At 41.0% G+C, this 14,059-nt stretch overlaps 1 protein-coding gene across 5 annotated transcripts in view; it reads right to left on the reverse strand.

Annotated features, from left to right (window-relative positions):
* Positions 1-851: 851 nt before the first annotated feature.
* LOC126980193 (fidgetin-like protein 1) overlaps positions 852-14,059 on the reverse strand; it is a 39,451-nt gene continuing 26,243 nt past the window's right edge. For 2 of the 5 annotated variants that reach the window (XM_050829822.1, XM_050829820.1), the window contains exons 10-15: positions 12,342-12,450; positions 10,466-10,583; positions 9,935-10,049; positions 9,640-9,768; positions 8,952-9,143; positions 855-8,452 (exon numbers count right to left, since the gene is read on the reverse strand). In XM_050829822.1, coding sequence (XP_050685779.1) covers positions 8,330-8,452; positions 8,952-9,143; positions 9,640-9,768; positions 9,935-10,049; positions 10,466-10,583; positions 12,342-12,450 — 786 coding nt within the window. In that variant the 3' untranslated portion in view covers positions 855-8,329. Of the gene's footprint in view, positions 8,453-8,951; positions 9,144-9,639; positions 9,769-9,934; positions 10,050-10,465; positions 10,584-12,341; positions 12,451-14,059 lie in introns of all 5 variants that reach the window. The other 3 variants (XM_050829824.1, XM_050829823.1, XM_050829821.1) reach the window with 3 other exon arrangements.

Raw genomic sequence — 14,059 nt, forward strand, 5'->3', positions numbered from 1 at the left:
ATTGCAGTTGTTGCTAGCCTTGTACTCCCATGGTAGGTGTGTCACCAATCTCCTGTACTTAGTATTATTTCTTATATCTATGTTCTAGATTTACTTATGGGAAAAAATACCAAATCGAAGAGGAAGGTCGTGTAATGGCCTGAAATGTACTACAATTGTAATGGTATTTTTCCCCATGTAAATAGAGTTAACCTGGGGTGTTTGCGCAACCAGTTATATATGTATGTGGGTTCCTCATGAGAGAGAGAGAGAGAGAGAGAGAGAGAGAGAGAGAGAGAGAGAGAGAGAGAGAGAGAGAGAGAGAGAGAGAGAGAGAGAGAGAGAGAGAGAGAGAGAGAGAAGGGAAATAAGGAAGTACACAAGAGAAGGAGAAAAGAATGACAAGTATGGGAGAGAGAGAAAGAGAGAAGCTTGAGAGAGAAGGGAGAGAGAGCGAGAGAGAGCGAGAGGGAAGAGATGGGTGTTGAAGCAAAGAGGCCTGTTGTGCTCCCATATCTCTCCTACAATCTGTCGTGTCAACAAAATTCAGAGGTGTCAGGGGTCAAAACAGGGTATCGCCAAAAGTGGTCAATCTGCATTCTTTTAACTATTAAGAACGTAAATATTTATTATGGAAATTTAATACCAGTGACCTTTTATTGATATTGGACTCCTCAAGGATATATATATATATATATATATATATATATATATATATATATATATATATATATATATATATATATATATATATATATATATATATATGGCTGGGTATATATATTTATATATATATGCATGCATGTATAGATGTATGTATGTATGTATGTATGTATGTAAGCATGTATGTATGAACAGTCTTCGCCTGCACAACCTAGGCCATCTCAGCTAGCTTTGCTTTTCAAATTTGCTGATAGGTGACATCTGCCACTTCCCACCCGATGACAGCTGTTCTCCTGCTGTGTTTGGGTAAATCTCCTCAAAACGCGACTTAAAAGCTCCGCCCGCGTGACCTGCCCCATGCCCTCTCCTTCCCCTACTCATGGCTTCTCTCTCTCTCTCTCTCTCTCTCTCTCACACACACACACACACACACACACGGCCCGGTAGCTCAGAGGTAGATCATCTGGCTCACAACCTGAAGGACTGAGGTTCGATTCCCCGGCCGGGTGAAGATAAGTTGGGTTTATCTTCTTTCACGCGTAGCCCCTTTTCACCTTGCAGTGAGTAGGTACGCGACGTCATGCGAGGAGTTGTGACCTCGTTGTAGCGGTGCGTTGCGTGTGAGTGGTTTCAGTCCTACCCAAAGATTAGTACTACGAGCTCTGTGCTCTTCTGTAGGGGAACGGCTGGCTGTCTCGAGAGAGACCCACAGCAGACCAAGAGGTGGATTACACACACACACACACACACACACACATATATTTTGATAATGCTGAGCTTCAAGTTCAGATCTGGCCATGTTTAGTAATACGTAACATTCCATCCCTATCTGCTCTGAGAACCCTACTTAACTCTCAGGCAATTTTTTTATAGTGGCGCCATTTATTCTTGGCTCATGCTGCCCCCCGGAGCTCATTCCTGATTCACTTGGATGGTTTCTTCTAGAGTCCGGTTTGATGAGTGGTCTTAGGCACTCGGCGGTGACTGAAAAATCCCAGGCGGTAGCGTGGGGATTCAAACCCGCATCGTTCAGCATGAGGTGAATGCAGGGCCTGCACGCTAACCATTCAGCCACTGCCTACCATAGCTGGGCACAATTACAGAAAACCTTATTCCCGATAACCGATAACTGATAATGGAAAACCTTATCGGTGATAACCGATATTCGTTAACTGGAGACACAAATATAGGCAATAACTGATAACCGATACCCGATATAAATCCACAATTCCGATAGGCGAAAACGATATTATTGATATTTCAAATAAAAAACATAGATGACTTCAAAATTTCATTATCTGTATTTTAGAAAACTTACAAAACCTGAAAACCACACATTGACACATACCTATGGACAGTAATACTAGAAATGCCTGAACCGGTGTTGTGTTATTTGGTGTCTCCACCGTTAAAAGCTGGCGCTTTTGTTTACAAACACTGGTCTCTCGTGAACTGCGCATGCTCAGACCAGCAAGCGTAGACCTGTACAGTCTCACAAAGCTTTTTAACCGTAATTAAGAGTTGCTGGAAGGCTGAATCAGACATACAGTACCACTACCACCATCCACGCTGTTACTAGAACGACACTCTGTACGAGTTGTATTTATATGTACAGAGTGTCATTCTAAAAACAGCGAGAATGGTGGTATTGTTTGTCAGATTTAGCCTTCCAGCAACTCTTAATGTGTTAAAAAGCTTTGTGAGACTGTACAGGGCTTCGCTTACTGGTCTGAACTTGCGCAGTTCACGAGAGACTAGTGTTTGTAAACAAAAGCGCCAGCTTTTGACGATGGGACACCAAATAACACAACACCGGGTGCCTTCAATACCATGGCATGCTCACAAACGAATATGGAATATCAAATTTGAGGCAGTGAATAATAATTTTTTGGGCAAAGTTAAATGATTTTTCTCTTTGATATATTGATTTTTGAGTCTAACATAAAAAAATAACCTAGTGTTTTAATGATGATCTAAGTATGAAATGAAGAAGTTAAAAGTAGGAAAGGCCCCTGGAACTGATGGCATAACAGCAGAAATGTTGAAGTATGGAGGTGTAGTTGTGGAATGGATATTATGAATATGTAGCCTAGCATGGGAACAGGGTGAGGTGCCAGAGGATTGGAGAAAGGCTATTGTTGTGCCACTGTACAAAGGGAAAGGGAGCAGAGGTGATTGTAATAGTTACAGGGGAATAAGTATAACTCAATGTGGCAGGACAAGTGTGTGGAAGTGTTTTAAATGAGAAGATGAAGAAAATGACTGAGATGAACAAGGGGGCTTTAGGAAAGGGAGGGGTTGTGTAGACCAAATATTTGCACTCAAAATGTTAGTTGAAAAATACCTAGAGAAGGATAGGAAGCTGTTTGTTGCTTTCATGGACCTGGAGAAGGCATATGACAGGGTTGACAGGAAGGGGTTGTGGGATGTTCTAAGGATATATGGTGTGGGAGGGTGTTTGCTGGAGGGAATCTGATTCTTCTATAAGGATGCGAGTGCCTTTGTATGCGTGAATGGCGAGTTGAGTGAGACTTTCCGTGTTGGTGTGGGTGTGAGACAGGGGTGTGTGATGTCACCATGGCTTTTTAATGTGTACATGGATGGTTGTATGAGAGAAATGAAAGCCAGAGTGGGGGAGCTTGGTTCAAGGCTGAAAGTGAGAGGTACTGAGGAGTCATTGGTTGTGGGCCTGTTTGCAGATAATACAGTGTTGTTGGCAGAGAATGAGGGGATGCTGCAGAGGATAATGGATGAGTTTGACAGGGTGTGTAAGAGGAGAAAGCTGCGAGTGAATGCTGGAAAGAGTAAGGCCATGGTATTTGAGAGGACAAGAGAGCAGGTCACTGATTTTACAAAGCCTTACAGAGTTAGAGCAGAGGGTACAACAAAGTGTAGGATAAGGTTAGGAGAGGAGAGAATGAAGGAGATGACTGAGTTTAAATATTTAGGGACAGTTTCATGTAAGCATGGCAGTATGGAAGGTGAGGTGAGGGAAAGAGCAATGAAGGGCAGACAGGTGGTGGGTGCATTGGAGAGTTATGAAAGGAAGAAGTGTGAGCATGGAGGTAAAGAGGGGAATAAGGAACAGTATTATCCTGCCAACTTTCGCATATGCATCAGAGACATGGACATGGAATGCAGCACAGCAATCGAGAATATGTGCAGTGGAAATGAGTTATATAAGAGGTGCATGTGGTGCGCAGTGGCAGTATCGTAACCAATGAGGTTCATCCGAGGTGCGTTTTGGCTGCCTATGCGTAGAGCTCCCTTGTTTAGGGTATTGGGAAAGGAGCAATACAGCTACCTTCTGACTGGGAAGGTAGCCTACCCCATCCTCACCTTCACGTGGTGCGCACTGTTAGTATACCCTGCAGGGTAGAACCAACGGGGAGGGGGGCAGTGACCATCAGCTGCTTTGTTTTAATCCTTTTAGCCTTGACAAGGAGCAAGTCTCCATAACACCACATTGGACTGGCCACCAATGATACTTTTATAGAGTTTTTAGAGGCAGGAGCAATGGCCAGAGGGCAGCAGAAAAGAAAGGAATGTATGAGACTGGTGTCTATTAATGTGAATGGTTTAGGTGGTGAGGAAAAGAGGAAAGTGATGATTGAAAATTTTGTAAATGGTAGAGTGGATGTGTTGGGAGTAAGTGAAACACATATTCGAGGAACTGGTGTGAGTGATGGTAGAGAGGGTACGTGGGAGGGTGTGCCTGTGGGGGTTGTATGGACGGGGATGGATGAGAAGTATAGAGGCAGGAGTAAGGAAGGATTGTGATGTCTGAAAGAGTGTGGAATGGTGTGACTGATTATGGTTGGAAGGGATCAAGAATTGTGTGGGTGAAAGGAAAAGTAGGTTTAGTAAAGTATGCATGAGTGTGTATTTATGCACCAGTAAATGTGAAAAGTAAAAAAGGACTGAGAGAAAGGGAAGCTTTTTGGGAGGAAGTGAATGCATGTTTGAAGAGTTTTGAGAAAGGAAACTTATTATGATGGGAGATATGAATGCTAAAGTGGGTGATGAATGTGTGATGGATGTGGTGGGAAAATGGGGGATACCTGGGAAGAATGAAAATGGAGAGTGCCTGGTGGATGTCTGTGCTGAGAGGGGAATGTTCCTAGCAAACACCTTCTTTCAGCACAAGAATATCCACCGATACACATGGAGGAGGGAAGAAGATAATGAGCAAAAAGGATTGATTGATTATGTGGCAGTAGATGAAAGGCTTAGTAAAGAAATTTGTGACGTAAAGGTAGTAAGAGGAATGTTCGATGGATCTGACCATCTTGCAGTGCTGGCAAAGTTAAAGATGAAAGAAAAGTGGGTGTTTGAAAAGAAAGGTGAAGTAAAAAAGGAAATACTGAAGATAGAAAAGTTACAGGAAAAAGATATAAAAGATGAGTATAACCATGAAATGGCAAAGGCCATAAGTGAAAAATGGGAAAGTGTAAAAGATAATACAAATATTGAAAAAGGTTTTGGAACATGTAAAGAAATAATGGTAACTACAACAAAAAAAGTGTTAGGGATGAAAGTGGTGAGAGATGGAAAAAGAAAAGGAAATTCATGGTGGACAGAAGAGATAAGGAGGAGAGTAAAAGAGAAAAGGGAACTTTTTAAGAAAACTCAAGAAAGAAATGTGTCTGAACAAGTAAAAAGGGAAAGGAAAAAGAAATATAGAGAATGAAAAATGAAATTAAAACAAGCAATAAAAGAAAGTAAGAAGAGAGTTGATGAAGACTTTGGAAAAAGACTAAGTGAAAAATATAAAGGGAACAGGAAATCATATTGGAAAGAAGTAAAAAACGACAGAAATGCAGAAAATATCTCCTCAAGTAAAATAAATGAAGTTATGGATGAGAATGGAAAGATTTTGAAAGATGGGGAAGCTGTGAAAGAGAGATGGAGAGAATATTTCAAAAACTTAATGAATTTTGAGGATGGACGTCCAGCAGCTGTAACAGCAACAGTTTTGAGTAGAGGTAGAGGAGGAGTTTATAAAGAAAGAAGTATAACATATGAAGAAGTAAATCAGGCAATAAAAAGATTAAAAAATGGAGAGGCAACAGGAATTGATGGAATCACAGCAGAAATGTTGAAGTGTGGAGGAGATGTAGTTGTTAAATGGATGGTCAAGATATGTGAAGTAGCATGGGAGGGGGGGAATTGGTGTCAGCAGACTGGACGAAAGCCATCATTGTCCCAGTTTACAAGGGGAAGGGTAGGAGAGGGGAATGTGGGAGCTATAGAGGTATAAGTCTCCTGAGTATACCTGGAAAGGTATATGGAAAAGTCATAATAGAGAGGGTGCAAAGACTTACAGAAGAGAAAATCAGTGAAGAACAAGGAGGCTTCAGGAAGGGAAGGGGATGTGTGCATCAGATATTTGCCTTCAGGATGGTAGTAGAAAAAATAATAGCAAAAGGAGAGAAAATATACGCTGCCTTCATGGATTTGGAAAAAGCTTATGACAGAGTCGATTGGATTGCATTGTGGGATGTTTTAAAGATTTAAGGTGTGGGAGGAAAACTGTTTAGTGCAATAAAGTCTTTCTATGAGGATGCATCTGCATGTGTCAAAATTACTGGAGAAACAGGTGAACATTTTGAGATAAAAGTGGGCTTAAGACAAGGGTGCATCATGTCATCATGGTTATTCAATATTTATATGGATGGTGTCATTAGAGAAATGAAGGGCAAAGTTGGAGAAGTTGGAATAAGACTATTCGATGAGGGAAGGAAGTGGATACTGAATTCGATACTGTTTGCTGATGACAAAGTGCTCATTGCAGAAAATGAAAGTGACCTACAAAATTTGGTCAGTGTTTTTGATAGTGTCTGTAATAGGAGAAAGCTGAAAGTAAATGTCAACAAAAGTCAAGTGATGGTTTGTGAGCGAAGTAGAAGTGAGGTTGTAGATTTGGCATGCCCATTTAGGGTGGGAATTGAATGTGAAAAAGAATGCAAAATAATTTTGAATGGTGAAGAAATGGAGGAAGTCAATGAGTTTAAGTACCTTGGATCAGTTATGTGTAAGCATGGTGGTATGGAGGGAGAGATAAGAGAAAGGGCATTGCGAGGAAGAAGGGTGGTAGGGTCTTTGGGACGAATCATGAATGGCAGAAGTGTGAGCATGGAGGTAAAGAGGGATTTGAAAAATACAATAATAGTACCAACCCTCACATATGCAAGTGAAACGTGGGCCTGGAATGAAAGTCAGAGGTTTAGAGTGCAGGTAGTGGAAATGAGTTATTTGAGGAGTGTTTGTGGTGTGAGTAGAATGGATGGAATGAGTAATGAAAGTGTGTACGAGCATTTTGGAATGTATCACAGGGGTGAAGGGAAGAAGTGTGGAGTGGTGGAAGAAGTGAAGCGACAGACCTTAAAGTGGTTTGGCCACATGGAGTGAATGGAGGAGAGTAAGATGACCAGAAGGGTGTAAGTGAGTGAGATAGAGGGAGGGAATGCTAGAGGATGACCTCCAGTGAAATGGAGGGATAGGGTGCAAGAGTATGTTGGGGAGAGGGGGGAAAGATCTTTGAGAAGCTTTGAGCAGGCAAGGAGGGAGTGTCTGGATAGAGAAAGTTGGAAGCTCTTCTGCTGTGGCCATCCCCTGGTGGGAGCTCCTAGGAGCAGGCGTCGATGAAATGATGATGATGATGCATGTGGTGTTTCAAGTTGGGATGGAGAAAGTAATGAAAGCGTGTACGAGCTGTTTGGTATGGGTGTGACAGCGAAAGGAGTGGATTGTGGAGTGATGGAGTAGGTGAAGATTGGTGCGCTGAGATGGTTTGGACATGTGATGAGAATGGGGGAGAATGAATTTGTGAAGAGAGTGTATGTGGGAAAGATTGAGGAAGGGGGAATGGGAAGACCACCTGTGATCAAAAGGGTAAGTAAGTATTGAAGTGAGAGATTTGGAAGTAGCAAGGTTGAATGTGCTGAGAGGGAGTGCCAGAACAGGGAAAGATGGAGACACTTTTGCCGTGGCCACCCCCTGGAGGGAAGTTCCTGTAAGGGAGCAAGGCGACGGAGATATAGATAGATAGAAGGGAGGAGAGACTTATTTACAGTTTTACATAATTGTATTTAATTAGAATCCTATAATTTCCAATTTGATTTCATAATCTGTAAGATCTAAAAAATCAACCATAAAAATCAGTGAATCCAGAGCAATTCCATAATAAATAAATAAAAAAATAAATCAACACAGAAATTATTGTACTTGTAACTAAAATATATGTATTCTGTTCAATAAGTTAGAATGTGAACTGACAGAAAATCTCACTCTCTATACACCAGAACAACACAAACCAGTCATCATGAAGTTGAAATTTAAAACCAGAATCCAAACTGAAATCCTAACACAAATAACCTATAACATGAACTAATAACATCAACAACTGATCATCTAACTACTGCGTGAAGAAGCTAACTAAAAACCTCAATTTATACACACAAATACAGCATAACATAAACCAATCTATCCTGAAGCTAAAATTCAAAACAGTCTGAACTTAAATAACATCAACTTCTAACACAAATGACAAATCAACATCTCATTACCTAACTCAATTCTAATCCAAACGAATCGATCTTATGAAGCAAAACTAAAACAATCTAAACTGAAATAACAACACTAACAAACACTAACATGAACTAACAACACACAAATGATCACCTAACTACCGCGAGGAGATGCCAAACTTGTTATTCCACTCCTCGTACATGTGAAGGTCCTTGTCCGACACACTGGCCTTGATGCAGCTCAGGGCCTTCACAAAGTCATCCACCGTTATCGGCCGAACCTGAGGAAGAATAAACAGGAAGGTGACCAGAACAGCAGAATAAGAAGAACCACCAACACCATCATCAACACCTTTATCCTCATCATCGTGACATCGTCCATACCTAAGCAAGTTCTGCACTAATAATAAAGTAGGTTTTAACATTTATCATCATCATTAGTTTCAATGCCTCTGTTATTTCCACTCCTTATCCTCCCATATCATCATCATCTTCTGTTCAATGTCAGGTATTCCTGTAATCTCTTATGACTTCAACCTCCTCACTCAGCACTGTATTCACCTCCTTCAATCCAATGATATTCACAACAATCTGAATATGTTGTGAGGGTGCCATAGCTCATCTACCCTCTTCAGAAAACAAGAAGGAGCAGGAAAGATTGGTTTTGCTGTGCAGTAATTACAGGAGCAGCACCAGCAGGCTTATTTTTGTTTCTTTTTTTCATTCAGCTGCCTTCTTTCCTGTACAATACATAATAAGTAAATGCTCAATGTCACTAACCTGTTCAACTGAGATATGATGGATGTCGTCGAAGCTGATGGAGCGGATGGGCCCAAGAGCAGCTTCCCGGCAGAGGTTGGCCATGTCAGCGCCGGAGTAGCCTTCCGTCATCCTGCACACACGCTGGATGTCGCCCAGCTCCAGCGTGTGGCTCTGCTTCACCATCAGCTTCTCAATGATTTGCTGCCGAGCCTGGAATAGAAGGGGTTTTGTTAATAAAAAAAAAATAAAAAATAAATAAAAATAAAGTTTGCTAACCATTGCTCCTGCAAAAGCAAATTGAATTGAATGGCCAAAAGAGAAGGTCAGTTTCGGATGGAGAAGTGTTTTGATGCTTCCCTCTTGAAAGGTATCAAACAAGAGGAATAATAAATAGAACATAACCTTTTCTATTATACAAAACACCAATAAGAGTACATGCTGAGATGACAGTATAGAAAAATCAACTCATAGTTTACCAGGGGGAATACACAATTACTAATTTCAAATGACAAATATCCATAAGAAAAAAGTAGACAAAAAATCTAAGTTCCCTTTAATATGAAAAACAATGTAGACTTTTTTATTTGATAAAGATATGTAAATCAGCAAATTGAAAGCTAATATTCATCAGGAAAAATAACATGTATGGATACTATTGATATATGTGCCAGAGTTAATTACTGTCATAGCAGAGCTACATATTTACCTGTTCATCAGGCAAGGGGATGTAGAGTTTCTTGACAAGCCGTCTTCGCGCAGCTTCATCTAGTTCTTGGGGTCGGTTGGTTGCCCCGACAACCAACAGCCTCTCCTCATTCTCGGTGGTGGCGCCATCCTGGAGAAAATAAAGATACTATAGTTAAATGTGCATATATGAACACAAGGGTTCCAGCATGACCTCTACTGGTATCACAGAGAATGGTGGAATCAGCTATTCTATGAACTGTAATTAAACTCTTATATTCTTATCGATACATGAGTAGTATCAACATGACATTCACCAGTTGTATGAGGAATTCTGTTTTGATGCGCCTGGAGCTCTCGTGGTCTGAGTCTGAGCGCTGCGTGAGAAGGGAGTCAATCTCATCGATGAAGATGACAGCCGGCTGGTGGCACCTGCAACATGAAGCATCAGATACAGGTCCACACCAAACAACATGAACTTCACAAGAACCTTCAAAATAAAATGGGTTTGTCTGTTGAACTACTACCACTAAGTAATGTTTTCATGTGTGCAAACTATACATGCTGACAGTGAGGATGAAAACAATACAAGCTGATCAATGAAGAAGAAAGAAATTGTTTTGTTACATAGAAATGGAGTACACTAACACCAGAAAGAGAGAGATGGAGAATATTGGTAAAGAACTAGTAATGGCTGAATAGAATAGGATTGGAGCAAAGTTTTATTAGATTAGATTGTACAGTTTTATTAGTAACACCAGAGAGAGAGATGGGGATGTTGGTAAAGGACTAGTAATGACTGAAGAGGATGATGATTCTTAAGAAGATGAAGCTGCTGAGTGACTTGCCTGGCCACAGCGAACATTGCTCGCACCATCTTCTCTCCCTCGCCCACCCACTTGGAGGTGAGGGAAGAGGCACTGATGCTGAAGAATGTCGACCCACTCTGAGAGGCGATACATTTACCTGTAATTAAAGAAGTATATATCCCTCTGAAAAGCTACAGCCAGCAATATTATCATGAGGGAGAGAGTAAGATCAAATAAACATAGACAAAAGAGAAACCAGGAGGGCAGAGTGCCGAGGATGGTGAGGGAAATGGAGGTACCCAGAAGGAGACCACCAGTTGGAATACCAAGAACACAGAGAGGAACGATGACACAAGACTTGGAAGAGTTGGAAATAGAGGAAGGATTAGCACTGGGCCGAGGAAGATGGAGGGTCATTGCAAGTCCGACCCCAAGAATGGGAGTTGATAGACTATAAACAAAAAAGAAGAAAAGAGAAACCAAACAACAAACAAAATCTCTTCACCAAACAAAACATTTCTACACACTATTTCTCAACCTTTTTTTTTTTTTTCCAGCACAGAGAGCAACTCAAGGGCAACAAAAAGATGTAAAAAAAAAAGCACGCTAACTGTTGCTCTCAAATAGTGATAAATATAGAGTGGGCAAAAGAGAGGTCAATTTCAGATGGAGAGGTGTCTTGATACACTCTTCTTGAAAGAGGTCAAGTCATAGGCAGGAGGAAATACAGACAAAGGAAGACTGTTCCAGAGTTTACCAGTGAAGGGGATGAAAAAATGGAGATCCTGGTTAACTCTTGCATAAGGGGTTTGGACAGTATAGGGATGAGCATGAGTAGAAAGTCGTGTGCAGCGGGGCTGCGGGAGGGGGGGAGGCATGCAGTTAGCAAGTTCAGAAGAGCAGTCAGCATGAAAATATCGATAGAAGATAGAAAGAGATGCAACATGGCGGCGAAATTTAAAAGGTAGAAGGCTGTCAGTAAGAGGATGAGAGCAGATGAGACGAAGAGCCTTAGCCTCCACTCTGTCCAGAAGAGCTGTGTGAGTGGAGCCCCCCCGACACGTGAGATGCATACTCCATATGAGGGCAGACAAGGCCCCTGTATATGGAGAGCATCTGTGCGGGGGAGAAGAACTGGCCGAGACGGTACAGAATACCCAACCTCGAGGAAGCTGATTTAGCAAGAAACATAAACATAAACTCACTAGCATAGCAGAATGGTATCACAAGCCTACCACAGTCACAGGTGGACAGAGACAGCACTAGCCTTTCCATTAGACCAGTGTGTTAGTAGGACCCCATGGAGATATTGGAGGGGTCCATCCCAAGGGTCAGTATAATTTAATTTTGATTCAAGTTTCATTCATTTTTCGCCAAAATATCTATTTTGTTTTACCATTTGATAGCTTGATTTATTTTGGCTTCACAACACATCTAATTGGAAGGAAGTTAAGTAAGTAATCCTCGCCTTCCCCTTGAAATCAAAAAATAAACAAAAAAACACAAAAACAACACAAAAAAACAAAAAAGAAGGCAGTGGTGTTTTTGGATTTTTGCAACTTTGTACCGATGGATGCTGGCAGCCATACACCGCCATATTCAGTTGTTGCTGCTGTAGCTTGTGAACAAACGGTTGTTGCTTCTGCTCCTCTTTTGTAGAAAATAAAATCATTATGACAACAAAAAAAACAAACAAAAAATTATCAATGTTCAAATTAGTATTAGCAAAATAAAAATAAACATTTATTTTGAAGATAATATAGTATAAAAATAATTAAATTTCAGTATATTATGACCTAACATGACCTGCAAACACAAAGAAAAAAAAATAATATAATAAAGGTCCTACATGAGTAATTTTAATAAAAGGGGTCCGCTGCACAAAAAAGTTTAAGAAACACTGCATTAGACCTACCAATCATTGTTTTCCCTGTTCCTGGTGGGCCGAAGAGCAATAGGCCCTTGGGTGGACCTCTCAGCCCTGTGAAGATGTCGGGACGCAGCATGGGCCAGACCACAATCTCCTGCAGAAGAAACATATATTCATCATTAACTTCCTTCCTCTTACCATTATTTTCACAATCTGTCCTAAGTGGAGTAGAATTTGGCAAAAGTTGTGAAGGAGAAATTGAAAAAATAATTTACCGTTTCTTTTTTTCAAAGTAGGAATAGCTATTAGTGGGGGGGCCAATGTAACAGATTTGGATTTCCGTTGGTTTTGCACGTTAATTTTTTGCAACTGTTATGAATGTGTTCTTAGCATTGCCAGGAAGTGGAAAAATGTTGTCGCCATTTTTTCCTTGGACCTTCAGTAACCTTGACACAGCGTCAAAGGTGAAAGGTCATTTTTTTACCCAACGCACTGTATTAATCACGCTTTGTTTCAGTCTGGAGTCCCAGAATGTCTCATTGTGTTTTATAAAGTGTTTCTGACAAATATTCAATCTGAACTAACAGTGTCTTCATTACAGAATGTCTGTTCATTCTGTTTATTATCATACAACTAACTTCTTGTTGAACTTTGCAGCCACGACCCATCCAAACCAGCATATAATACGGAGATCTCACTTTCTCCTCTTCAGAAAGATGCAATGATCCACATCAGCTAACTTTTGCAAGATAGTTAAGGCCTTAGAAATAAGAAATAAACATCTACATTCACCTTAAATGTTGTGCATGTGTTGCAGATTGAAATACATGAGCCATTAGGAGTAGTTACACAAGATGGAGGCCAATACCAGTGAGAAACCAAAATAAGAAACTGATTTCAAACTGTGTATTCAGTGTCAGGAGCCTGGCACTGGTGTCCTAGTGTGTGAACCATTCAACCATCAGAGGAAGCCTACTCAAAGTTCATCCAGTTTGTGCACGAAAGAGGACAGTATGGAGATGCTGATTATGCACAGGTCAGTGGGCGATTGCATGGGTACACTGCCTACAATCTAAAAGATATGAAAGCAAAGTGGCACAGAAAATGTTATGCCTACTTGTCATAGTGGTTGCCTTGAGCGTGCTAAGGCACGATACCAGAAGGCCTAACAACTCCTTTCAATGTAAAGCAGTGTTTCTTCTGCCAAGAAGACAGGAAGGAGCCAGTTCATGAGGTGTGTACATTCAGTGCAGGGAAACAACTGAAAAAGGCTGTTGATGAATGCAAGAATAAAACTTGGAAGGTGCAGCTAAGTGCTGCCATCACTGAGGACGATGCTCGTGCCATTGATGTAAAGTATCACCTCTCATGCTGGGTTCAGAATGTCCAGCGTGGTGTAGACAGCAGCAGTGAGGACAATGCGTATACACAGCAAGAAGTTAATGTTGGTAAAGTAGTCTCAGACACTGAGTTTGTCAGCCTAGTTCGCACTCTACTCCAGGCTGGAGAAGTTGTCACCATGACAGACCTCAAGTCTCTAATATGCTTGAATCCAACGGTGCACACATGAAGCCATCTACATGAGATATCAAGGAGAAGATCACCTCTCACATCGATGATGTTCATTTCAGAAAATCAAAATGGTGGAATGAGTCAGACCGTGTGTTCACAACAGCTGTCCGTGATAATACTATGGAGAATGCTACGGCAAAGACTACTGAAAGTGACATTGGGAAACTGTTCGAGAGTGCTTCTATACTTTG

Source organism: Eriocheir sinensis, chromosome 43 (genome assembly GCF_024679095.1).
Source record: "Eriocheir sinensis breed Jianghai 21 chromosome 43, ASM2467909v1, whole genome shotgun sequence".
NCBI lineage: Eukaryota > Metazoa > Arthropoda > Malacostraca > Decapoda > Varunidae > Eriocheir > Eriocheir sinensis.